Source organism: Ambystoma mexicanum, chromosome 3q (assembly GCF_040938575.1).
Source record: "Ambystoma mexicanum isolate Mex_15411 chromosome 3q, UKY_AmexF1_1, whole genome shotgun sequence".
Classification (NCBI taxonomy): domain Eukaryota; kingdom Metazoa; phylum Chordata; class Amphibia; order Caudata; family Ambystomatidae; genus Ambystoma; species Ambystoma mexicanum.
In genome coordinates, this window is record NC_090926.1 from 103,057,699 (window position 1) to 103,081,847 (window position 24,149).

Consider the following 24,149-nt stretch of genomic DNA (forward strand, 5'->3'; position numbering starts at 1 on the left):
GGAAGCGGATGGGAGCAGTAAGATGGATGGGAAGATCTAATCAAGTAATTCAAATTCCTAAAAGAAATAAAACAGCTGCAGGAGGAAATCCTCATTCATTGTGGTGCTACTCCTAGAACTAGCGGCCATAATATCGGACAAGAGGGAACGGTGGTGAAATGCTCCTGAGTGACAGAGATGGACATGAATGCATCATGATCTCTCCCAGCACAAGTGGGAGAGACCATATAAGATGAAAAACAAACAGGTGCTGGTCAGAAAAGGGCTTATTTTCTAGTATACACCAACAAACCCATACGCAGTACCAACACTACACGAGGACTGACATTGATCCGACACTTGCACCCAAGCTCAGGGCACAGTGAAAACCAAACTGAAGCTGCCAACAGGACACCACTTCTCTCACTATCCTACTCCCCCTTCACCCTACTAACCCACCCCGCTTTCTCATTTGCAGATCCGCCAGAGCGCCTGGGGACCAATTCCGTTGGTGACAGTGCGCGGTACAAATACCTTTAACATTTAACATAGCGTAGTAATGTGTAAAGCCTGAGACCTCGTAGGCACTGCATGTCCTCTGTCAATGTCCAACATCTAGTGTTCAGCAAAGGTCAGTCCTACAGTGAAGTAATTATAGGTAGGTGGCTGCCTAGGCATCCTTCATCAGGAAGGGCCCCAGAGTCGCTAGTTATGACCTTGAAAATGCATTGTAGCCTCATTGTAAGGGGGTGGTTGTCGTAAAGATTTGGGCCTGATCACTTATTGGCATTAGTGCCCACCCGTCAGGCGGTATTACCACTGGGGTCACGGATTGGGAGCTGTTAGTCCCCATTGGGTCAATTACAGGCGGCGTTAGTACTGTGTGGTAATTGCGCTGAAAATTGGCATTTCTCTGGTGTGTAACACGCCAGACTCGAGATTGGGTGGACCCTTAAATGCGGCAGTAACAGTTACCACTGCATGTAAGGGCTACCGCCCAGTTCGAGATGAGAGCCCTTTGTGGTGGCACAAACCCTAAGGTTGGTGATGTAGTATTGCTATTGTAGCTTTTTAGATCCAGACTTTGGGTCGACACTTTCAAAATTAACATCTGGCTTTTTATTATAACCCCCATGGCATGGCAGCCATACCATGGTAGAATTTCAGTACCTTGGAAGCCTTTTCCAAGTCTCCTCAGTTCATATGTCGTCCCTTGAGAGTATTGGAGTTCCACTGTCGCAATGTGATGTGCGGCAGGAGCATCTCACTTTGTCCTACTATTCAGGTTTGGGCATGTGAAAGCAGCCCCCCCTTACTTTTCACCAAAGTTCATACAATTTACAATACAGTATTTTGCCTGTCCGTATTCAGTTATGGTTCGCATGTTCACTCAAGCAATCCTCATTGGTAAGCTCTGCTACTTCTTTGAAACTAGATTCAGCCCAGGTTCCCATGCACCAGCAAGAGTGGCACTAATTTAAGAGGGGCCATCCTGGACTCCTTGGGTTGTCAACCTAACGTTCGTCACCAATCTTCTCAAGCTTGGATTCGGCTCAGTAGGGTGGCCGCACAGCTGATGCTGGCATCCTAGTCCCATACTAAACTTTTTGTTCGTAAGACTGAGCTCTCAAAACGTTCTCACTGAGATGGTTGGCCCCCCACCACAGTTCAAACCACCTCCGGTCACATGCATGATTTCACAAGGATAATCCCTGTCCCCCTCTCTTGGCCTCCTCAACCTGTGCATGTGAGCCATGGCATCTACCGTGGGAAGCCGGACTGACTTATTCAGGTTTATCCTGATGGCGCTCAATTGATTTTCCATCAGTAATCATTCAAACTCAGCCCAAAAGATCTCCAAATGCCAGAGTGTGGTGCACGACTAGTTGAAGGCCAACGCGCTCTGCCTCAATGCAAGCAAGGTGCGATGGTCCACATGGCTTCCCTCCCATCCCTCAGCTCGACCTTTCCAATGGCCACCCATCTTTGCTGACCCATCCTCCTCGTCATACATGGTAACAAACCATGGCATCATTTATGAATCTTTAACTCCGCAAAACCATTTACTGAAAAGAAATGGTCCAATCACAAAATGGAGGTTCTTTGCCTCAATGACCTGATGGATTATCTCTTATCCCGCTTTGTGTGTGTGTGTGTGTGTGTGTGAGGAAGCAACCATGTTTGGTCACGTGGGGGTGAGCGGGAGCAGCAAGCCTGATTCCAGCTCTAGCTTGCGTTTGCAGATGTCTGGGATGGCATGAATTCCCTTCATTTGCATGTGTGAGCCATTCAGGAGGGTGTGGGCATGCTTTAAGGGAGGGTTAGCCCTAGGCTGACACCCCACCCCTTGTATGAATGTTACATGGTGTGTGATTGAGTGCAGTGTTTAACTACCGCCCAAGCAGGATAAAGGACTTTTCTCTCGCCACCCTAGCCCTAAGGTGGTTTTGGGGGGCAAGTAAAAGTAGACCCTCCCTCACCATTTGCCTTCTCTAGTGCTGGAAAGCCTGCACATTTGGAAGGCCTGCTGTCGTGAGAAAGGAGCAAAGCTCTGCACCAGAACCGTTGATGCTCCTCTGAATCAAACGGTGCAGATCAGCCCTCCAGGTGACCAGAAGGAATAGATTTTGGCGTGCGGTCCCCCTGATCGAGTGGTGACAACTGGATCACCTCTCCTGCTCGAAGGCCCGGTCGCCATGAAGCTGACTGCTTGAGTCACCAGATCCAGAAGTGGGAGCCCCTTCACTGCCGTGACCTCCAAGACTGTCCTCGCCCTCTGGACACTAGATTTTTCACCCAGGCACATTGGGAACATGGATCCTGGGTGCTTGTCCGATCTAGGAAGCTCCATGTGCTGCATTTTCCTCATCCACACCGACGCCTCTTCCTATCCCTTCCAGTGCTGCCCACTATCCAATCGCCCTTCCCTGGGCCGCCTTAAGCAGACTACGTCTCAGCAGACGAATCCTGAGCCAGAGCAAAACCGAGGAACCCGGCATCTCCGACTGTCGCGGAGTGCACGCCTTTGCCTTTCTGCACCTCTGGCTTTAACTCTCAACACGTGAACTGCAGAATGTTGAATTAATCTTTCAACTGATCCTGGGGTCTCTGCTGCACTGTCACTGTCACTTGAACCCTCTGCAGTCACCAAATGTACAGTGACCGCTCCTTGAAACCGCAAAAAATGCCTACTGCAGAACTCTTTCTTGAAAAAGATTGTTTTTACTTTCCTAACTAACTTCAGCTGGATCCTCTTCTGGGTTTTCCGTCTTTCACTCAAAGGGTCTTTTGTAACCTAACCTAAACTTCGCTGGGACTCAAACTGTTCCTTGGGAAATGTTTGAAAAAGGGAACTTTACGACCCTAGCTAGGAAAAGCATTTTACTCACCTGCAACTAAATGTCCTCTTCTAGGAAAGACTTTTGGGAACTCTTGGAAACTTGCTGATTACCTGCAACAGTATTGCATATGTGTTCGAAGTTTACTTGCTTGTTAATTCAATGATTTCGCGCTTTCCTTTTTAAATATAACTTATTTCTGGGGCTTGTGAAGGACCTGCTCAGATTCGCATGCTTTGCATAGTGCCCCATCTAGTGGTTGATCGGTGTATTACGTTTTTCAAATGAGTAAAAATAGGGCCTCAACATTGCTGTTCCTGCCACACTACCCCTATCCCACGTTCACAGGTACCCATGACCCCTCCAGCATCAACGTACTTAAATTTGATTTTTCCTGCATTGATTGCCTGCAATTTGTCATTGGAGAAGAACTTTTGACGTCATTAGACGCGTGGTCGCCTCCGCAAACGGCAGAGCACCTCGTTTCTACTACGGCAACTACGAGGCACAAACTAGGGAGAATGCGGTGGGCGGGGCGCAATTCACAACTGTTGACTCTTAGAGTCGGGTGGGTGAAAGGGTAAATACATTATCTAGGCCTATAAGTCCCAGATGGTAAATGCTGCTTTTACATTGTGCCCCGGTTGCAATTCCAAATTTCTCTGGAAGGACACTCTCAAAGTGTGCAACAGTGGCCTTCCCCAAGATCACGCAGAAAATCCCTGCCAGGCGTGCCTATTAACAGAAAACTTTTTAGGAGCGCCGTCAAAAGGGCTTGGCAGCATACGTCATGCAAGCAGAATCTGCAGCGGCATAGCCCAACGTTTGCACATCAGAACCCGGGGCCTCAGTTCCAGACACGCCTTCAATCTGACTCCCAAATGGCCTTCTAAAGAGGCGCTCTGAGGAATTGCCACCCGGCAAGAGTACAAAGGTCTTATTTTTTTTTTTTTCCATTTGTAATAACATTATGCAAGTAATTCCATCTCAAAGGGTAATCTGCTAATTGGATTTCTCTTTTCATAACCTCCATGCGAAAAGCATAGGGTGTATCTGGAGCCTCCTGCACCAGTACCCTAATTTGCAGCACTGGCTCGAACAGTGCTAAAGATCAGGTTCAGAGGTCACAGTGCCGATTTGACAGCCACAGTTGCAGCCACATCTCTGCAGCGCAGGGGCTGCAATTAAGATCTGCCCCCTGTATAAAAACTGATAATCATAAGTAGCCCATGCGGTGGTCAGCGTTTCATCTTGGCACTACTTCTGATCATTGCTGCCACATCGAATTTGAAATCGCATGTGACCGCTCCTGTGGGTCAACTCTGCTGTTGTAGGTTATGTGTTGTGAAGAAGAGGAGCCAAGTACTGCTACCGGAAGTTCTGCCTATATGTTGGCAACTGGTAATTGCTACATGCGCAAAGTCAATAATGGTGCCTACATCACAAAAATCCCTTGAAACAAGGAGAAAACCGTACATCTATTCACGAAGAAATGATGGTCTCCTGAAGGAAATTCCAGAAATGTGGAAATGAAAAGAGAGGATTGGTGATGTCACATGAAGCAAACGTGACGCACCCAGAAGAGATGCGAATGAAGAAAGAAGATAGACCCTATATAATCTGATGGAGTAACAGTTTGGGACCGAAATGAAGATTGCACGTGCAAAAAAGCACTGAAGTAAATGCAAAACCACTTTACAATTGTACAGACGCGGTAATGCAAGTAGACAAAGTAATCATTAGGCTGGCTACGTAGTGGATAGATTGCAGGCGATGCGCCAATGTATATACATAGGTATGTAAAGAATCTGGATGTTCCACAATGCATTTTAGCAAACCTGGACCCCTTGAATGAAAGGGCTGTAAGTTTGGCGCAGCATAATAACAAAAGGTGACGGTGAAGGAAGATTCAAGAGAGGCTTGCCTGGCTCAGTGGCAAGAGTTGGGTCCGCCGAGACCCTTGCCATGTACTCTAAGATACAATAACGTGAGAAGCAAGCTGAGCTGTTTGAGGTGGAACGAGTCACTGAGGGGGCCAAGATTTTTAATTAATAGTATTGCGTACAACGAAGAGCTCAAAAACGTGGTCTCCAGTCACATGGTCTGATGACAACAGACTTTGGGCGAGCTACACCGAGACCAGATGATAAGCCCATGCCACTCCCTTTGATTCTCTGGCCTAGTGAGCCTCTTCAAGGCCGAGTTCAAAGGAGTTAATTGAATGGCAGACCACAGGAGTGATGATGGATGTTGGGCTAATAGGGTGAGGAGGTATGGCCAGGCCAAACCCCTGGCACCTCTGGTACCAGCTTGTGTGCTACTAGCAAGTGGAATATTTCTGAAGGGTACAAGCGTTGCAACCAATGATGGAGGGCCCCGTACGTAAAGAAGCCAATAGTATGTCATGTATTGGTCTGACACGCAAGATGACTTGCACCTGGGGAGGGCTTAACTGTTCATTTGATCTTACAGACCCAATTGCGTCCCTGTATCCCATAGAAAGTATATGTATATGTTCCCCGTTGACCAACCACAAACCCTAGTAGGTTTTCTTATCTTCCGTGCAGCATGACGTCACATATGACAAATCTTTAGTATTAAAGGATTTTTTATGTTTTCGAGAGGTTCTACTGTGCAGTGTCTGTTGATGTCCGTTGTACTCCCTGTTTTAAAGACCTGTTATTAAAACGTCCGTGACTTTTGCCAACTTCCTGAGTCGGTCCGATTTATTGATGTAAGATCTGCATCCCCATCCATCTCGTATACTGTTACCTCCTCTTAAAGGACCCATTTCTCCGGGTTCACTATTCTGACCACAAGGCTGAGCCTGCCAAATGACAGGCACCGGAATGGCCATGCGTCTTTTCATCCCTTTGTGAGGGTAGGTAACACCCTCTGCAAGAGACAAACACCCACAAACACACCCATTCAAAGGGAGTAGCCTCACACCCTGGTGCTGCATTTATAAAGGCCTTGAATTCTATTGAAAGGGGAGGGGGTGGGATTAGGGTAGCCATGGAGGAAAATCTGCTATCTTGTTTCTCTTCTTCCTGTCCCCTCCCTGTAGCACAAATCACTTTGGGTGTGATATTAGAAAGACAAAGTCCACTCATTTCAAAAGAAGGGATTGCACCACTAAGGCCGGCTAGCCTTAGTCCAATCACCTGTCAACCCTTGCCTTTTAAAAGAAGGGGTCTCCCACCACTTATTTGATTCATTCTGGAACAAAACCTGAGAAGGATTCCCTGGTCCACATTTGGGGAGTTGTACTTTCCAAAGCTCTCAACCTCTGAGGTTGCATGATTAGTGCATATCAGAAGATAGCTGTGCCCCCTACCCACTCCCAGGGCACTCTGGGAGTGATATTTTGCTGAGGACCAGGACCTTCTGTTTTTCCCCTGAATCTCCCAGGGCTGGGAGAGCAGGCCCTTTAAGGACTTGCCTTGTCCTTGAGCACCCTGAATTGGGTCTTGCAGCTCCTGGACGACTAAATCTGCTAAGGCCCTCTGTCGGCCACCTCGAAACCAGATGTCCATTGAAGACAATTTGACTTGGAGAGATCCTCCTCGGTGCTGCTTTCTGGCACTCCTCTGAACCTTCGCTTGTACATTGAGCCACTCAATGCTGCAATGTGTCCTTGCTGAGCACGTCACCTGCTAGGCTCAAATCAATCTCATGCCACAGGGACCCGACTTGGACCACTGGAGACCAGTGGTTATACCATGACTCGCCCCTCGAACATCCGCTTCACCGTACTACAAAACAAGAGCTGATGGCTGGAAAGTTTAGAATTAATCTCAACCTCTGGCATCGCTCTGGGCCCCTCTTCAGGGCATCGGTCTACGCCTGCTAAGCCATTACATTAAGGGGAGAGACCATATGCAAATCAGGCTTGGTCCCACTAACAATAGGATCACCATTTAGACAACTTCCACACGTCAACTTGAACCGCTGGCGTATCACACATCGACACTCTTGGGCACTTACAACCTGACTGTACCTAGAAGAGATCCTCGAAAGCACCCGACCTGCATTTCCTAAAGCCGTACAGAGCTACCGCATTTGAACCTGCCAAGCTGCTTGGGCCCACATTATCCACCTTACCCGAACTGAGCTTGATCAGCACACATCACTGCTTAAAGCAGAGGTTTGACGCACATAAACCACCTAAGAACAAAAACAAGTTACTGTTGACAAATAACTGCCCCATTGGTCCATTTGGGCCCTAGAGACTGGTTGCTTCTCTTTTGCACCTTTTTCCATCCAAGAAACATATCCTTTTAAGAACATTGTGAATTTCACTTACACTGCACTCCAGATGAATAACCCAGAGTGCTGCATTGTTCTTTGTTTGATATATTTTTTTTTGCAGATGTATTTTTATTCGTCTATTTTTATAGAACCTTTATTTTGAACTACTATGATCCCGTCTAAACAAGAGAAGCATCCAGCAGTGGCTATCGCATCAATGGACCAAGTGCCAGGAGAATAGGACAGTCTAGTGGTGGTAACAAGCTGTTTTCAATTTCTCTGCAATGGTGCACAAAAGAAAACCTCTTGAAAGGCAGAGCATTGTGGGCCCATTGCCAAGAGCTCACTGCATAGGAGACATGGATGCACAAGGAGGCCACACAGAACATAAACGTGCTAGTTCTCCAGGCAATAAAGATGGCTCTTCTGTCTTTCCAAACAATCCTACAAAAGCACTGTACTGATCAACATGAACCAATTCACAGCTATTGCGTACATAAATGGGGAGGAACACACCAGGACATTGTCAATCCTAGCACAGGACATGGGCAGTGGTACGTGCACCATGTGATATATATATATAAGCACATGTCCTTGTGCTTGGTGTTTGCAATCACCTAGAAGACAGCCTAAGCAGGATGTTCAAGACATGGTACACATACATTCAAACTGGTTTTCAAAATGTGGGGGCAGCCAACCGCAGATCTTTTTGCAAAAGCCAAGAGCACGAAATGCCCAAGTTTTGCATCCAGGTACCCACAAGAATGTCAATAGGGAATGCCCTGTGGATGATGGATGTTCAGGGATATTTTCTTATGCTTTTTCTACCATCATCTCTACTCGGCAAAGTATTTCATAAGTTGGTGCAGAAAAAACTAACCGATATTAATTGCACAAATGTGGGCAAGGCGAACATAGTACCCCATACCTTTTTGAGGATGGCAGTTCTACTAGCTTTCAAACTTCATCCAGTCCACAACTTACTAACACAACAGCATGACAAGTTAGCACACCAATGTCCACAAAGACGAAACTTGGCAGCATTCCTTCTGAAGCCGCAGAGTTTGGCACTTCCAATTACCAGTAAGAAGTATGGCAAAATGAAAGGAGGGCAGAAAACCAAACACAAGGATCTGTTATTACAACAAGTGGAAGCGTTGTGTAATATGGTGTACATGCAAAGGGGATCACTACCCTTTGCATGTACACCAGCGAACATTGTAATCTACCTCCTTGATCTATTAGTCTTTGGATTACTCTACAACTCCCTCAAAGCACACCTCGCAGCTTTGCCAGCTTACCCTACTTCCCATCATAAGATGTCCTTGTGGCAAGTTCATGGAAGGAGTTAAAATAATTCATCCTCCAGTTGCTAATCCACCCCTTAAGTGGGACCTCAATACTGTGCACTCATGGAGCTCCCTTTGAGCGTACAAAACCACCTTGCATACAAGGTATCTTTTCTAATAAGTCACGTCCATTAGAAGTTAAATGTTAATGGATATTTGTACTGCACACTATCACCACCGGAGTGGTCCCCTGGCGCTCTGGTGGATCTGAAAAGGAAAGGGGGTGGAGGGGCGCGTTAGTGGGAATGAGCGGGATAAGTGCAAGTGAGCAATGATGCAGTGATGTGCTGTTGGCTGCTTCAGTTTGGTTAACGCCGTTCACTGAGCTTGGGGGTGCATTCCAGTCGATGGCTGACGTGTGCTGTTGTGTGAAGCTCTGTGTGGTTTGTTTGTTGTTGAGGTGTGGTGAAGGTTGTGCGGTTTGTTGTGCTTTAGGGTTGTGGCTGTGTTTAGTTGGAGTTTGAGAGGATTATGCAGAGGGGTGAAATTGTTAGTGGGGTGGTTATTGGCCTCATTATCTAGAAGTGATATGTGCTAAATCTCTGCATACTTTCTAGATATGGTGCGTGAATATCTCTGCATTTCTATCTAGGTCCGGCACTGGCTAATATTCACAATCTTGTCTGCATATGACGTATGCCAATATTCACAATTATATCCAAATGTGGCACTGGCCCACCTTCAAAATCCTGCCTATATGTGAAGCAAGCTAGCATTCACAATTCTATCTAAATGTGGCGTTAGTAATATTCCCAATAAAGTCTAGATGTGGCAATGGCTGACATTCATAATCCTGTCTAGCTGTGACACAGGCTAATGTTAATATTCTAACGAAATATGGTACCTCCTATAATTCACAACTCTCTGGGTTTACTCACAAGCTCACCTGTTTGTCCAGTTGGGAAAAGTGTTGGAGAACTACAATACCTGTCAGTATCCAAGCCTTTTGTGTCCATACATAACAATAAAGTAGTTTTAAGAGTTTTCTGCATTTCTCACCTACGTTAATCTCAAAGTTCCATGTTAAGCAGTCTATAGAATTGCTGTATTTCTTCCCAAACCAACAAAATAGAGGGGGGGAAGGATACTTCACACTTGATCTGCAGAGAGCTGTAATGTTCTACTTGGATAAAAAAAGGCAATAAGGAACACAAGTAAATTTTGTCTCTTTTGCAGTGGGCAGAGAAAGTGCTCCAGGAACCAAGGCTACCAGTGCTAGGTTGATTGCCAAGTGTATGCAACTCTGTTAATAACTTGCAAAAATACATTAACTTTCACACCTATAGCACAGGGGCAGCTCTAATTTGTATTGCCAATGTGCCATTAGAAGACATCTGTAAGGCTGCATATTTGAGTTTCTTAATACATTCACACAACACTACTGTCGATACACAGGCCAGTGATGATTCAAGTTGGTCAAGTGATGATGAAGCATATTTTCTCCACTGTTTCTGCTGTTCTCCTTCCACCTTCCTCTGGTATGGCTTGTTATCTATGCAAAGCATGCGAGTCTAAGCAGATTCACAAACCCCAGTACACACATTACTTGCCCAGTAATGGTCTTTCTGTGGCTTGTGTCTGCCTAGAATCAAATTTCCCCGCCATGACTCAGTCTAGGAAGCAACAGGACAGGGGGGCGGGGGAGAATCACTACACCACCCAAGAGTTATTCCTGGGCTGCACATCTGTTCTACCACTTAGTGCATCTGATGCGAGCTGCAGGAATCCCTGCAACGAAGACCAACTTGGCAATGACCGCAGGGTTTAAGGACAATCTCCATAATGGGAGAAGTCCATCAACCTAGATGTTGATCAGTCTAACTTTTGTTTGTTTTTGCCCTTCGGGACATGGGTAAAACCCTCCTAAGTGAGCTGTGGTGATGGATGGTGAATCAATTGGTCTATCAATTGGTCTATAGCAAATATGACCACTGCATGTCCCTCCCCACGCCGCCTACACATTCCATAATATTGCCCAGCAGACGTGCTTGCTTCATTTTCTCTTTGTGCAGCTCCAGGGCCGCATACAGCAAGCTTGGTGTTCAGCACAGGCCACAAATGTAAATGGATTGCAGATTTGGGAATCTTTCATTTTTTTCATTTTCAGTTTATATGTCGCGTTTTACTTTGCAACACTTCATTTTTGAAAGTTGGGCTCTTACCTTGCAACCAAGAGAGAGATGCGAATAAAGCCATGCATGCAGTGTTTTTCAAACCGTACATTTCAAAATGCATTAATCCTTTTCTCCTTTTTCCGCAGGTTGGCTTCTTCAAACGCTCCCTGCCTTACGGCACTGCCATGGAGAAGGCAGAACTCAAGCCACAGGCTACATCGGAGGCCTAGTTCGGATTGCCACTGTTTTCACTGTGTTGCCAAATGTGCCTTAAGAAACCAAGGAGGAGACTCGACACAACGCCAATGATCCACCATGAACTCGGACAGAGGGAGACTCACTGATTCCCGTGTTTCTAAGCCTCCCACTCGAGAGGGAACCATGGGGCCCCTTTTATTGAGGAAAGACTCCACCATTTTGATGGCAGCAATTGGGTCGTCATTGTTGATTTTATTTATATCCAGGAGAACTTTGCATCCCTTTATTGAAGTGAGCTGCTGTGCAGAAAATTTCAAATTGCCAATTCAGAGGATGTTTCGTCCTTACCCAAACCCATTATTGTCACTCTCCTTTTTCTGCCTTCCAAAAGGAGAAATATGGGGTTCTTGCAGGTCAATCTAAAGAAATCCTTATCTGGACTCCTGGTATCAATTGTTGGCCCTTCGTGTGGCAGATCTGCAAGACTATTGGTTTTGTTCTTACTCGATGGTTGAAGCACTGGTCAACGGCATCATGTATTTGACACTAGAGGAGTTTGCCTCCACTGCTACGTGATTGTGTGCCACACCAGCTCCTTGGAGCCTTGCAATAGGACTGTTAAGCACAAGTGTAATTTTATCCTACAAGGCCACAAGTCCATGTTTACCATTGTTCTTTTTTGGGCTTGTGATGGTGGGGCTGTTCTGTGCCGATAATCTCTCCTCTCGAAGGGTTGACAATCCAAATCTTCCTGTGGTGGGTAAATCTTTCTTCAGTGAGGGTTGTGCATGCATGAACGCGGGCACCACCCAGACCTATTCACCCTTACCAGTGTTATGAGGGGCATCATGGTGTGTTGGACATTTTTGTGGACAAGCCTCCCAAGGCTATTGGGGTGTATTCACAGGAGTATTCTGGTGTGTTGTGATGTGGCGGAGGAAAGTGCCTACAGGTGTATCCCTGCCCTGCATGGTTTTGGATTGCTATTGGCTGTTGTTGATCTGCAGTGTCACCTTTTATAGAGACTGTCCTGTGCGGATAAGCTAATTTCACTAAGATTTCTGTATCCGCTGGTGCTATGTGTGGTTTTGTGATGAGTTGAAAAGGCACATTCCATCCCATCTTGCAGGACTGTGGATCGCTTCACCCTTGCTACCTGCGGGTCTACTCATATGGGGACCATTGAACAGAGGGAGATGTGCTCTTGAATGACCATGTTTTATGGCGGGTGTCTCCTAAATTCTTGTGATTTGGAGGCTTATCTGCAGAGACCGCCTTCCACAGCTCATGCGGCCGTGCTGTGGAGTCTTCGCTGGACTTGTCATGAAGACCATTAAGTGCAGATCGGATTCCCCCCCCCCACCCCTCACCTCCATCATGGGGATTGCATCTGTTGCTACTCTGTTGCCTCTCGGGTCTTTGGATGAGGCGAGAAATTAGGGTAGTCACTCGCATGCCCCCACAACAGGGTTGCAGGCTTCTTTAACTATTACAGCTTTTACCAAATAAGTCTGCCGTTTTGGGGAGTTTTCACTTTTTACTGACCTGCTGTTAGATCACAAAAAGCATTGCAATGTCAAATTCGTTCACAGGACCTCAAGTAGAACTACACCTCGCGCGCTGTTCTCCCATGTGCTTAGTGACGGTCAGTCAGACCTTCCCAATTAGAAAGAATGAACCGAGTTTGATTTTGTGAATGGTAAATGGAACTAGATAGATGACTTTGTGACACCCTCCTGGAGTATGCTTATCTAGAGAAGCCCATCGACTTCAAAGCTCATCACCACTTCAAACTATGGGTGCTGGGAGAGCTAGACTTGTTTGGTTTGGTGGAGCCGTGATGGTAGACTTTGAGGTCTGTTCAGGTCATGATCAAGTTTATTTTTTAGCAGTCGAACATCATTTATTTTGGGAAATCAGCATTTCATGGCCTTTTTCAGACCTCACTTTTGGCTTCACAGTTTCAGGAAGGCCAAGCAAGCTGTGCTGCCACTGGTGTGACAATTCTCTAGATGGCATTAGCGTGGCTTCATTTCAAACTTTAGGAGTGTGCACTGCCACCGAAATGCAGGGATTTGTCAATGTAAATGTGGCGCAGGAATAAAAGGAAACTCTGCACACGTGCAAAGCTGGGACGCTTCCTGCAGCTAGATCTGGTAGCTGCTGTAGAAACGGCCTGGCGTTTTCTCTTTCCAGGCTAGCATGGTGCCAGCAGCTTGTGATTACCTCTAACCATAACCACGTGGGCACTGTCCCATTATTGTTGCTACTCTCCTTGTCTGGCATTGCTGGAGGGCCCTGCTTTGCCATTTTCAGCCAGAGCCTTCATTTTGGTTTGGTTCTCCTCTGAATGTCCACACCAGTCTTTGAAATGCATCGCATATGCCTTTTGAGGCTCAATGGCATTGATTGTACTCAAAGCAGAAGTGTTGGGGCAGGAGACAGGGGACTTTTTTTAAGCTTCCCTTTGAAGTGATTTTTGAACTGGTAGGATGACCAAGAATTGTATGAAACAGTGGAGTTGCGAAATGTCTCGTTGTGGTTGGGTCGTCCTATGAAGGTGGTTATCGCCAACTTGAAGTTATTGCTTGAGTGCGATTTAGTGTTCACTCCAAGATGTTTTCTTTTGTGGACTGTCTTGTGGGTCCACCATCCCTTCACCCAAGTAGAAGGAGCTGTTTGAATATTTTGTTTTCTTTATGCAAAAATGATCGCAAGTGCAATCTGGATTCTAATTTATTGCCAGCTGACTTGCTCTGATCCCGTTCCATTGACCATCCATAAAGCTATTCTAGAATGCCAGCAAACACTGCAGACTGGCACCCATTTTTACCCAACGCCCTCATGGTTGGCATTCTTGTTTTCCCCTATTTGAGGGTTTTTGCCACTTTTGTGTATTCCAGCAGATGCTGGCTTTCTAATCTGCGTTGTGCGGTGGTTTCTGACACTCGTGGTTAATCATTCTGTTAATTACTATTTCTAGAACGCTGAGAGAAATCTCTAAATTTGCAAGAAGCTTCGCTATTATCTTAGAGTAGAATGGCTACAACCAGCATCAATTGAAACCTTCAATTGTCCAACGAATGTGGTCTGTCCTAAATGTAATGTCCTTATTCCTAGAACTCTTTTGATGAATAATTCGTCCAATGAATTGCCTGTCCTTTAACCTTGCATTATGCTAAAAATCCTTAATGTACAGATCCTGTTAACCAAGGTTAAAGAATGAAAAGGAAACCTTAATTCTAAATCTGGGGTGCGCAGCGTCAGACCCACAATCTGTTGGCCGGGAAACTAAAGAGGTGATGGGGGTTTTGAGAATTTGAGTGATGGCGAATGTCAACATCTAACTACAGTAATGTTTCCGAGGTCGCCAGCAGGCTCTAGTTGGCGGTCCAAAAAAGACCATAGGTCGTATTTTAAAAAAGTGACTAGGCATGGCTAGGGACTTGGTAATGCAGGTGTAGTTGCTGCTCTCTTGTCTCCATCTAAAGTGGGTGGGTGGGTGAGTGGGGTGTAGGGCCCATTTGTAGCATAGGTCTTGGCTGAAGAGTCTGAAGTCCCATGGAATTGGGTGAAGAGCCAGATGCACTGGAGATTCAGCAAGATTAATTTGGGTGTTGGGACCAGATGCACCAAACGTGTTGTTCAGCTTCTCTTTGCGGGGGGGGGGGCGGGGTGGGGAATGAAACTGCAAATTCTCGGATTTTTGGAAATTGCTCATTTGCATACCACAAACGTACGTGGCTAAAGCTAAGATTTTAATTTTTTACGCCAAAGACTGCAGGGAAGTGAAAGCCATGTCTGTGTTCTATTGAAGTCCAATTAGGGTTTTTAACCTTTGCGTTGAAACGTAGCACTGATGACGAGCGGATGTTTGGGAGCGCCGCTCAAAGTAGAGGAAGAATTTTAAAAATGGTTGAACAGATGTCCTCACATGTGAGAGAGGAATAGGTTTTTTTAATTTAAAATGCGTTGCAAGTGCAATATTAATGTTATGGATTTTATTGTAATTTTTTTTAATTTTGTTTATTTTGCTTAGGAGGTGCAAGACTTGGCTAATATGATACCATTAGATTCGCCTTTCGTGGAAGCTGCCCTCTCCCTGCCTTTCACACTGGTTGTTACCTTGGGTTACAAACTCTCGCGGAGGTCTGCAACCTGTCGCTCTCCAGAAGATTGAGTCCTATCATCCGTCGCCATTGAATATGCTATCTCGGGCTTGGTCCAAAACATCTGTAGAGCCAAAGGTTGCAGACCCCTGCCTGAGTGTGTTGTGGTGCAGCCTCCTTACATATTGGCTGTTCACAAGAACATTTGCCCCAGCTGACCATTTCCTGGTTGGGCGTAATGGACAGTGACGGTGCTGTTTCTTCCATTGATTTACCCTTATCAATTGACTGTGTATTTGTGGGGTCTGGGGCATGCTTTTCATTTTGCCAGTGGGTATGAGACTCAAGACATTACCATGGAAGATCTCTGCCCACCACCCATGGAGCATAGCTGTATGGGCAGAATGGTGATCAATGTTCACCGGGATGTCGCTGCATATTGGCCAGTGGCCTTAGTTAATGTGCCCGAGTCTCTCAGTATGTACCCAAGCAGTATCTCTGGCCCCTTCTCCATCCGGACACAAGAGGTAGACCAAACGGGGATCCCTCTATTCCTGGATGGGAGTAGCATATCTTACACCTGGTCCTTTACCAGTGCCTTCTTTGCTGACCAGTGTGCCCCTGCCCACTACCATCCATGCCAGCATTCTTCATTCCATTAGGGAGATGCTTGCCCTTTCTTGGTATTAACTTTGCATTCTGGAAGTTGAAGTCCTGTATTGTCCCATGATACATCAATCCAGGGCTGCACGTCCCAGAATGTAAACCAGAAACCATGACTGGACTTGCGTCTCTCGAGTGGAATACATTTATGTTGGCACGCATGCCCTCCAGTGCCTGCAACCAGTGTGTTCAGTCTTTGCAGCCAGGATTTTCAGCCCGGCTGAGGGGATCAATCTAAATTTAAAATGCCTGCATAGGCAACGCTTCACAACGGCTAAAGGTGCTAATGGTGCTGTAGCACTCTGCTCTCCCAAAGTCCTATACAAGGAAACTTACCCATGCTGAAGAATAATGGTCCATCTGCCGGAAAGAGACCCTCTGCTGGTGGAGTGCCAGGACACCTGATTTCTATTGGATGGGACACTTTGTAAACATGGTATCATGTTGGCCAAGCCTAGCTAGGCGTTTCTGCTTCTTAATGACAGTGGAATTGTATGTGTCTTAATTTGTGTCGTAGTTTGTGCCTGCTCTGCTTTTTCCCAGGTGTGGTTTCCTGGTCAGTGTTCTATGCGCTTCTCCCATATTGGGTGACCTTTTTTATTTTCAGTTTTTGCTGCCATGTGTTTATTTTATTTTGTATTTTTTTTTAAAATAGTTTCACTGTCTGTAAGGGGGAAGGCTTGGGGTGGGCTGGAAGGATGGGGGGGGTTGGCTCATGGGTGCAGAGGATCCATGTGAACTGGTAGTTTGCTGGAGAGGTGGGCAGGGCTGCTGTTGTAATAAAGTTGTTGAAGGAAACCCCTTTGCTTGCCTCTTATTTGCTTGTCTTAATATAGGCACCAATACGCTCAAGTATAAAGATTTGATTTGTTTTTAAAATGATGCCTGAAGTAGAAGGGGACAACCTTCTGTGCATTCGAACATGATATACCATTCACATTGGTCGCAACTATTAAGTTTATGCTAGCTGAGCCCCCACGCCCTCCGCTTACCCTTGAAAATGTGGAACGATGCACATAGTGTAGCTGAAAATAGGCTATAGGCTTGGTACCACCCAAAATGAGATCCTTTTTAGGGTTTCTACACGTACAAAATGTAGAGTTGCTGGCCAGGTCTGTTACTTTGTCACTGACTGGTTTTGTGGACTGTTTATTTTATTTTTATTTTTGTGTTCAGTTCATTATTCCGCTTTCAGCATCTTCACGCTAACGACGGCTGATCTTCCGTAAAGATGCTAATGGTCAGCCTAAAATTTGAGCAGTGAGTAAAACCAAACAGCGCACTGGCGGGAAACTGAGGAAGTTGATAAACGACAACATTTTAATTGTCAAAGTCCATATGTGAGCCTGAAAATGTTTACTCGTCAGTGTCCTCCTGAAAAGTGAGAACCTGCCGTCAGCATGGCCTTGTAGCTTTGTCAGCTCTCTGGTTGTGTATATTGCACTTTTGGACATCGAAGACATGCTGTGACTTCATGCCAGTGAAGAGACTGCACTATGCAACACGTCTTTGACATAAAAAGCATGAACACGTGGAAGCAGCATGATCAATCCTGGTCTTATGATTTGTAACGCGCCTATACACAAGTGTTTCAAGGCGCGACGAGGCAGGGAGGGGGCACAAAGGGGAGACAGACAACGATCCTACTAGGCCAGGTGTCACTCAGATCGCGCAAGGCTAGAGGGGAAGAGAAAAGTGCAAGGGGGAAAGTGAGAGGGGAAAGTGCAGTACAGGGTTAGTAGAATACAAGATAAATTACAAGGGCCAGCTGGTGGCAAGTGCAAGGTAAGTGCAGACAAGTGCTGGGAAGGGGGGCTGTAGGGATACAGAGACAGTCCCGCAGTGCAGGGGTTGCCATGGAGGAAGTGCAGGGGGGAGTGGCTGGGCCAAGGACCGAGATCGGTGAGTGGCCCAGTTGCAGATTCAGTGCAGTTTCAGTAATTTAGCAGGGGAGAGGGGGAGAGAAAGCAGAAGCAAAGAGGACGGTTTTGAGGTGCTTCCAGAGATGGTTCTCCAGTTTCAGGGAGGCTGTTCCAGAGGGAGGCCCCTGCTGCGGAGAGAGATCTACCCCCAACTCGTTGCTTGGAGAAGCGGCTGACCCTGAGGGAGTTGGAGACAGATGAGCGAAGAGCTCGAGAAGGAAGATATTTAGGAAGAGAGTTGAAGGTATTTTGGCCCCAGGCTCCAGAAGGCCTTGTGGACAATGCAGAGGGTTTTGAACTTGATCCTCGCAGCCACTGGAAGCCAGTGTAGCGATTTCAGTCACGTGATCGACGTCACTACAACTTTCTATTGGTTACAATATCTATAGGACTCCAGATAACTTGGTCCTAGACATAAATTTCCACTTTTAATTGGCAGCATGCAGAATGGACACCCCTGTGCCTGGTGTCCCAAGTTTCACCCTGCCTCCCTTCCATCAAATAGCGGTTTAGGGCGATGTGTCTTCTCTGTGTCCATTACATTTATTTCGTAGTTACTCGCGCTGGCGTGCTTGTCTTTGATAGCCGCTTTTGTTCATTCACGAGTCTGTTCAGGCCCTTAAGTCATTTCCACTGGCCTTCCATTAAGGATTTTGGGGTCTCTTCGTGGGCCGTATGTAGGTACTCTTCGTTCCGTATCAGCGGCTGGTATGGCTGTCTGATAGGGTACCATGCTGCCCAGGGTTGTCTGGTTATGGGTGTTTCAACAGGTATGGATCTTCTGATGTATACTGGGCAGAGTCCCAGTGCAGGTCTTTGTAGGTTCATTTGCTCTTCATACGTCACATACCTTGGTGAGTACGCTCCTGGTACCTCGAAATGAGGGGAAGGGGTGCAGGTCATTTCTGGGACCTCCTCTACACTCCCCCCTCTGGTCAGTTCATCAACCACTTCTGCAACCTCCTTTGCATTCATTTCTTTTGATTCTTCATTGTCACGTTCATAGTCTACAGCGTTTGTACATGATGGTGTGAATGTGTGAGCCTTTGGTCCATATTTTTATCACTCCCTTCAAACTCCCTGCTGTCTTCACATGTTCGTCTTTGTTCCATGTCATTGGCTGACATTGTCCATTTGGACTGCAGTAGATCATTTTCCTTCATACCTTCTTCGTTTCCTAGGGTATGTGAACTTTGTTCCCTCTAGCGCAAATTTGCTGGCTTTCACAAAGTCTCTTATTTCTTCATCAGTCAGGTCTCTGGGCTACCACCCTGGCTTGACATCAACCATTATTTTCATCCCTATAGCTTTCTTCGCAGTTTTCTGGCACTGTGTAATTATCATCTTGATAACACAGAATCCTAGCAATACCATTACTAGTAGAGCTCCCAGAAACTTGAATATATCTGCCATCCATTGTGGGACCCACGAGAATAGGTCTCCAAACCAGCTGTCATCGTCCACTTCATCACTTTCATCGATCATCTGATTTTTCAGACTTGTCAACATGCTTATGGCCTCTGTTAGGGTTCCGTTTTCTTCATCGTGTGATGGTACAAATGTGCAACATGATTCTCTGATTTTTGCACAAACACCTCCATTCATTGCAGTGAGCATGTCGAGCACATATCTGTTCTGGAGTGTCGTCAGTCTGATTGCGCTCAGCTCTTCTTTGATCGCGTTGAATCCTTTTATCGTGGTATTGATGGTCTGCAATAACTCGCATCTGGTTATCTGCAACCATTTAGCATTCACTCCAACTTGGATGTGGGGCAAGAGTAGTGTTGTGAATACTGTTGAGGTGAGGCTGAACAGCCTGTGTTTGTACAGGATAGCATGGAATGCCTCTTCCGATTTAGGAGAAAAGTAATTTTCCCTCTTCATCCTGGATACCAGTTCCACAGATCTCCTTCTTAGATGAACACTGTCCAACTTCAGATCATTCTTAGGGAATCACTAGCCTGGGAACGTGGACGTTCACTAGTGTGCATATGCCTCCCCAGTTTTTCGGCAGCCTTGTGTGCCTTGGATCCACACGCCCAGTAATGGTCCATAACTGCGGTTCCTTGTGTCATTCCTGGAGCTTCAAAGATTCGTCCGCAGTTTTGATTCTCTCCCATCTTCCTTGTGCCATTGTTTCTGAAACATAGTTTCGGGTTCTCCGGTGGCACTATCTGCAGGGGTCCTCTATCTTCGACCCATGTTAGTAGCTTTACTAGCTTTGGCCACAGAGGTTTGCATAACCTCTGTGAATTCTCTATTGCTTCCTTGCAGGCTCCAAGGACCATCAATGCTCTGCAGATTACTACTCCGTCCTCCCATCCATCTGGGGAGACCACTGTCCCCCAGATCTGCATTTGGCTTCTGTTCTTCCAGATTTGAGCCTCTTCTGCAATCTTCCCTTGAACGTTCAGTCTCGGGTTAACGTCCCATTTTATCCCTGATCCTTTGATGCCAGGGTTCTCGTACCTGATCACATGATTTCTGGTGTGCGCTCGGTTTCTTGTTTTAATGTCCTGGATGTAGCCGTCTTCATCCGGGTAATCCTTTTCGTTGGTCCATATCAACGAGGCGTCTTTTCCCATAAATTGTACTCTGGTGTTACACATTGCTACATGTGACATACAGTGTGCTGTAGAGACATCAATTTCTACAACCTCAAAGATCTTGGATTTTACCATGCTGTTTTCCCATGCTGTATGGTAGGAGAGCACAGACGAAGCATTCTCCTTCCGACTGCCTTCGTCCTACTTCCTTCATGTGCTGGTACCATATGTTGTTTCCGAGATGGGCTGTGCTGTCCAGGCAATCATTAAGTTCATTGTTATCTTCGTGTGGGCTTCTCTTGATTCTCAGCGTTCTTCTGTAGTTGGCTATGACTATGTCTCTAAATGCGCCTGTGCTGCTTTTCCTCTCTGGGTGTCTCGGTGGAGCAGGCTGCCTCGACTGCATTGCTGTGGTAGGAGAAGGTTTTGTGTTTCTCTTCCTCTCCTCTTGTTGTTTTTCATTGTGGTTCGCTGGCCGCCATTGGCTCACCATCTCCTCAGGGTGAGGCTGAGTTATAGATCTGGTGCTTGTTTGCAGTGCTCTAGCTGGCGTGTTTGTCGTTATAGTCTCTGCAGTTCTATGTTCCAGCTCCTCGTGCAGTTTCTTTGCTCGGACTATGAAAGACAACAAATAGTCTATCAGCATTTGTGTTTTCTCTGTGAATTCCTTTGTGGCTACTTCTGTTCTTTTGAGGGATCTTGCTATGCCCTCTCTCTAGTGTTTCACTTGGCTGCTCTTGGGCACTTCCACTGTTTTCTGGACCTGCTTGTTCAGCAGGCAGTCTCCTCTTCTCTGCTGCCTTCGTTGGAGGCCCTGTAGCCATTGACACTTGTCTGTGTGCATCCTGTGTGTGGGTGCGTGCAGTGGTCAGTGCAGCGTTTTCATTCATTCCGTGCTGACCCTGTCTCCAGCTTTTCTCTTCATTTGTTACCTCAAATGTGTCTAAATCATTGCTTATTACATTTAAATTCAGTTTATTTTTATCATCAGGTTTTCTTGGGACTGAAATGACTATATAGGGTCTGGGTGCTTTCGTAGGCCCCAGATGTTTATTATCTGGTGGGTGCACTGAGATTGGGGCACTTCGCGCACCAATAAAGAAAGCAGTTCTGATTGTTAATGACAGAAAAACTACATATACACATAATCGTTCAGAACAACAATTTGCAGCATTTTCTTCCAGAGAAGTGGGGACGCCCTTATGTTGTGGGGTAAAACCAAGTTACTGTTCTGGGCCTCCATTTCGAAGGAGTTCATAGTCAATTATTTATTCCTTCTATTGCTCTTATCTCGTATTTCGAGAGTTTGTTACTATTAGAGAGACGAGTGCTTCTCCAAATGTCCCCACTCATGTGAGTGACGACGGTAGTCTCTGGGTACTCAGTACAGTTCCTCTGCTAGACTATGGAAAATGGTTAGGCTAGCAACTTTGGTACATAACGTCCATTATGCATATTGATAATAGGTGAGGTCCCAATGCACGCCTCAAATTTGCCTTGGTCCTGAGGACATGCTGGATCTTGCTCAATGCGAAAGTATGAATAGATGGAACTGCTAAAAATCACACAAAATAAAATGTTGTAAAAATAAGAGTGAACATATGAAAAAATAGGAAAAAATGAAGGAAAAGGAAAATAAGATGGTGAAGTTCTTGTGTCTGCTGTCTCTCGCCGAGAAGTTGAAGAACAGTGTCTCTCCCCTCAATCTGCTCCACAGCGGAAAGTATATTGGGATCTTCCTCTTCACAAGGCTCTCCTCAGCAGTTGATGAACATAATTACTTCTCAGCTGCGCTATGATTGCTCTCGGGAGCTTGTTTAATTGTGCGTTCTTTACTGGGTCTCTGAGGAATGCGGGTACGTCAACATTGGTTGGTCTACCCACTAGTTCTGGAAAGTTCTCAATGAGGTGAAAGAAGACATGGTATGCATATCTGCTGTCTTCTGGTGACAACGACATTCGTTCTGATTTTCTGGTCTCTAGATCATAGGCCTTTCTTGTGACGTGAACAGTCTTTACACTTTCCTGCTGCGTGGATTGCAACCACGTAGTTCAGTTTGTACCACACTCTGTTTAGGAATTCGTTGTTTCTTGGATCTCTGATAAAGGTTAAGGTATCTGTGGTTCTCCCGACGAGTCCTGGGCATTCCTCTATGATGCGAAGAAGAGTGTGTATGTCAGTTCATCAATGATCACTTGTGGTGGAAGCATCTGTACCCTTATCACTGTACTCGGGCAGTGCAATGAAAGCTTCCGTGATGACAGTCAGTAGTTGCCAGATTATTTTTTTGTTGGCCGGATCTTGAATAAAGTCTGTTACACGGGCTCCTCTCCCTATGAGTGATGGGTATGATAACACCACGAGTTGGAAATAGGTTAGCACATCCCACTTGAGACTTCTGCTGGAATGGGCCATAAATTCTGTGAACAAAGTCTCGATCCAGATTGCTTCAGGATACTGTTACACTCTCAGGCAATGTCTTATTTGCTTTATCGGAGTCTTGATTCTTTGTACTAATTGAGCATGTCGTGCTTTCGAAAGTTCATTTTAACAATGTTGTTGTGGCTTTGGATGTGCTCTTTACCCTGCAACTGGGATGTACAGAGTGTCAGTTATGTCCTTATTTCCCCTTGCTTGGGGAACCTGTCCAGTTCTATGCCACACCTTGCATCCGGGTTCTTTGTCTTGGTTTTCTGCTCATGCGTCCTTCTTCCTCGCCATGGATCTTGTCTGCATGTGCTGAGGTTCTTCCCCGTTGTCTGTGGTTTCTTTGCAGTTGGATGCAGCAGGAGGGCTCTCCCCCATATAGGGTTTAATGTCATTCAGGAATATCCATGCCCTTCTGCCCTGGAGCTTGACGGCAGAGGGGGTGCCGTCCTCTACGATGAAAGGGCCATTAAATCCTGGCTCGTCCCACCTTTTCCTGGTAAAGTTCTTCACAAGCACGCTGTCACCAGGGAAGACGAGGGGCGCATGTACACCTTGCTCGGTGTCTGCTTCAGCACTTCCTGCGGTGTTTCGTGCTGCGCCGTTCCCTTTTTGCCATCACTGCAGCTGGCCTGTAATGACAGAGGTGCTGGATGTCATACAGTTAAGGTACTTTTGCTTCTCTAGTCGGCTGGGCATCACAACTAGCGCTATCTCAGTGGTAAGGGGGGGTCCTCATCCTTCTGCCTGTAACTATCTCGTGCAGTGTAAGATGATGGTCTGAGCCGGGTTGGTTCTGAAGTGCATACAATGCCAATGGTAGACCGTGCAGCCATCCCTTCTTTAATGTGAGCTTCAACTTGGCTATCCTCTCCTCAAGCTGTTGATCCATTCACATATCCCGTTCCCCTCAGGATGATACGCCAACAAGAACTTGTGCTTTATACCAAGCAACAAGCTAATCTGTTCGAAAACTGAATTTACAAAGTGAGCCCCGTTATCTGATCTCATTACTTCGCACACCCCCACCTAGGGAACACCTCCCTCACTAGGAACTTGGCAGCACAGGTAGCGTCTGGGTGTGTGCAGGGACCTGCTTCTATCCATCTAGAGAATGGACACACCACCACAATTAAATACCTGTACCCGTTGCACACTTGGATCATGTTGACGTAGTCGATATGCAAGTGCTGGAATGGTCCATTTGGTCTGGGAATGATTCCTCTCCCTACTTTGAATGTATGCCCAGCGG

At 46.2% G+C, this 24,149-nt stretch overlaps 1 protein-coding gene across 1 annotated transcript in view; it reads left to right on the forward strand.

The window, feature by feature from the left end:
- Nucleotides 1-16,799, forward strand: part of ITGA5 (integrin subunit alpha 5) — a 297,527-nt gene extending 280,728 nt beyond the window's left edge. The window contains exon 30 of the mRNA XM_069653218.1: nucleotides 11,178-16,799. Within this exon, the coding sequence (XP_069509319.1) occupies nucleotides 11,178-11,261 (84 nt within the window). The 3' untranslated portion in view covers nucleotides 11,262-16,799. The remainder of the gene's footprint in view (nucleotides 1-11,177) is intronic.
- The last annotated feature ends 7,350 nt before the right edge of the window (nucleotides 16,800-24,149 follow it).